The following is a 2691-nucleotide window of genomic DNA, read 5'->3' on the forward strand; positions in this document are numbered from 1 at the left end:
TGACTTGGATGGTTGTACATCTCGAGCTCCAAGGGTGGACCACCTAGATTGGCCCGAGTTGATTATATACCTAGAAATAGAGTTTCTTTTTTCATCATTACCTTGTTCAAGCTTCATTTTTGTTGTATCCACTTGATAATTCGACGGCATGTCCAAAAATATAAGCAGGTGGGTTTTAGTTGTCTTCGATTGGTGACCAAGCGAAATTATTGTAGGTGTGCACTTACATATTAAGTTACAATATATGGACTTATATTATGTAATGCATACAAGTATGTTTATATGAGCATGATAACATGTACATACCACGACAAAAGGAAGCTTGAGTACATATTCATTCATGAAGTATATAATTAAGATTATGGTATCAGGGAATACAACAGCTACCTCGTGGGGTCGGGTGTTTTATCTTAGAAGTGCGCAATAGGCACTTATGCACTTACACAAGAGGTAACTATATCCCTTCAATACAACAATAATATAGCAGTGGCAGCAACAACTACAGAAGATAGCAACCATAGTAGAGTAGTAGCATAGTTGCATGATGAGTTTACATGTCCGGGTAGTTGTGCTTAATGAGGCGAGCGAGCTCAAGACCATCGGGCATAGGAGCCACACGACAACCACTAAGCCCGTCTGTTATCTGCACATTGCTAGTTCCACTGCCGAAAATCAAGTCAAGCAACGCACCTGCAGCAACCCCAACGAGCACACCAATTCCGAACCCGACGACTGATCCAATCACCGTGACAGCTGCTGAAGCGATCTGGACGTTGAGTGCTGCGAATCCAGCTCTTACAGCAGTATTAACTACCTGTCCAATCACAAGATCGACTACTGAGGTTAACGCATTCACTGCATCCCTAACGGCTGCCTGCAGCTTATCCTCCGCTGTGTATATGTCCCACACCATTACAGCCGCTGTAAAAACCAAGGCTGCAACCCCAACTTTTCCCAAAGCTTCAAATGTGTAAGTCACCGAAGGTTTTCCATGTCCCGCTGCCGCAATAATATTGTCATATACCTGAGAAACGGGATAAATTGCAGTGTTGATATTCAGTGCCACTTTCACCATAAACATTGCTAATTTAATGCCAAGAGCTTTAGAGAGTAAGTTAATTAGTTCATACCTGTAGCTTTTGGATATCACCCAAGTTTTTAAAAGGCCCCTTAAAACCAAGCTTTGCCATATTACTGCAAGTACAATGGAAAAGCAATTGTAGACTCATTTTGTGCTCAACAATATTTAATAATAATACCAAAGTAGTAGTAGTACTAGTAGTAACAATAAAAATAAAATAATAATAAAATAATAATAATAATTGTAGGGACATACTCTGTTACCAGGTCCTCAAACTTGATTTTGTTATCCTTGAGCCATTTTGAGAATTGGTTTGGTATAAAATGTTGAAACTTTTCAGCATTTTCAAGCGCGGCTTTCTTGTACATGCCCGCCTCAAGAGCAAGGCGCTGAGCTTCCTTCTGTTGGGTGACCGGATCAAGCCACTTTAGCTGCTTGATGAGATCATCACTATGGGTCTTGAGCTTGTCAAGATAGGTGAGACGGGTGTTGTAACTACGGATGAATTTGAGGGATGTTCCGATGGCCTTGGTGCAGTACTCATAGACATCCTTAGCAATCTCTTGCTTGGTGGCGTCATTGTCGGCCTCGGCCTCCGTAACCATCTCCTGTGCACTGTCAAGGATATGGTACACCTTATCACGGGCCTCTCTGGCGTCTTTGAGATAGTTTTGTTGCTCTGCGTATGACTCGAACTTGAGCTCTTGAAGCTTCTGCACTTCTTGTCGATGGATCAGCTCGGCTAGCTTATGCAGCTGCCCTGGACTTAACTCAACTGGTTGGCCAGACATGGTGGAAGCCTGACAAAATATACTTCCTAGTTAGTCATATCTACATAATTACAACATATAACATATCAAAAGTTTTTGTATACTAGGCCATTTCATATTTCTATGTCTAACTTTGAGCACTAATTTTTATTTTACAAACAAAGTTGTTTCGATTACACCCACTAGTCCAGATGAGATCTGTCCATCCACTGGGATGGCCGGGTGAAAGGCAAAGAAAGTACGTATACGTACGTCCATGAACAGAACAAGAACAAACAAGTAAATCCATTCAAAGCCTCGACCAAAAAATCCCACCAACGCCTCGAAGTAACATACAAACTGACATTCCCAACAGGGGAAGGGAAGGAGCAGGCGCATCACCTCGGGCTTCAAGCTTTCCACGGCGACGACGGCGGCCATGGCACAAGCAAAGGGGCTTCACCTGGGCGGGATTGTTTTTTGTGTCCTGTCTCACACGGCGGTTTCGTCAAGAATGGTCGGTGTTTATAAAAGACAGGCATTGGCAGAGGAGAAACAGTGAATAATGATAACCAACTAACCATCTGGAGACTATTTTCAGACTAAGAAGGGTCTTCCTCGAGAGGACTAAGGTGGCCAGACAGATTAGCGATATTATTCCTCATTTAATGTCTATCTATTTTACAATATACGAAGGACACTATTCTTTTTGTGAATAATGACCTAGATATATTTTTTGAAAAAATAGGATTACCCCGGCCTCTGCATTATGATGATGCATGCAGCGATTTTATTGAATAAAAAGGTTCCAAACAAGCGCAATATCCAAGGTCTCACAATAAAAATGAAAAATTACATGCC

At 41.9% G+C, this 2691-nt stretch overlaps 1 protein-coding gene across 1 annotated transcript; it reads right to left on the minus strand.

The window, feature by feature from the left end:
- Nucleotides 1-313: 313 nt before the first annotated feature.
- On the minus strand, nucleotides 314-2394 carry LOC123438681. The gene is made up of 4 exons (XM_045115904.1): nucleotides 2233-2394; nucleotides 1337-1881; nucleotides 1131-1194; nucleotides 314-1024 (listed from the first exon to the last, which is right to left on the minus strand). Exons 1-4 carry the CDS (start codon nucleotides 2269-2271, stop codon nucleotides 551-553), a joined length of 1122 nt encoding a protein of 373 aa, XP_044971839.1. The 5' UTR covers nucleotides 2272-2394; the 3' UTR covers nucleotides 314-550.
- Nucleotides 2395-2691: the final 297 nt, after the last annotated feature.

This window comes from Hordeum vulgare, chromosome 1H (assembly GCF_904849725.1).
Source record: "Hordeum vulgare subsp. vulgare chromosome 1H, MorexV3_pseudomolecules_assembly, whole genome shotgun sequence".
Lineage (NCBI taxonomy): Eukaryota > Viridiplantae > Streptophyta > Magnoliopsida > Poales > Poaceae > Hordeum > Hordeum vulgare.

Excerpts from the sequence above, each read along its gene's own strand:
- LOC123438681 (XM_045115904.1), bottom strand. The coding sequence starts at position 2,271 with ATGGCCGCCGTCGTCGCCGTGGAAAGCTTGAAGCCCGAG. Across the intron at positions 1,882-2,232 it reads TGGAAAGCTTGAAGCCCGAG|GCTTCCACCATGTCTGGCCA; the intron begins GTGATGCGCCTG and ends ATATTTTGTCAG. Across the intron at positions 1,025-1,130 it reads GTGATATCCAAAAGCTACAG|GTATATGACAATATTATTGC; the intron begins GTATGAACTAAT and ends CCCGTTTCTCAG.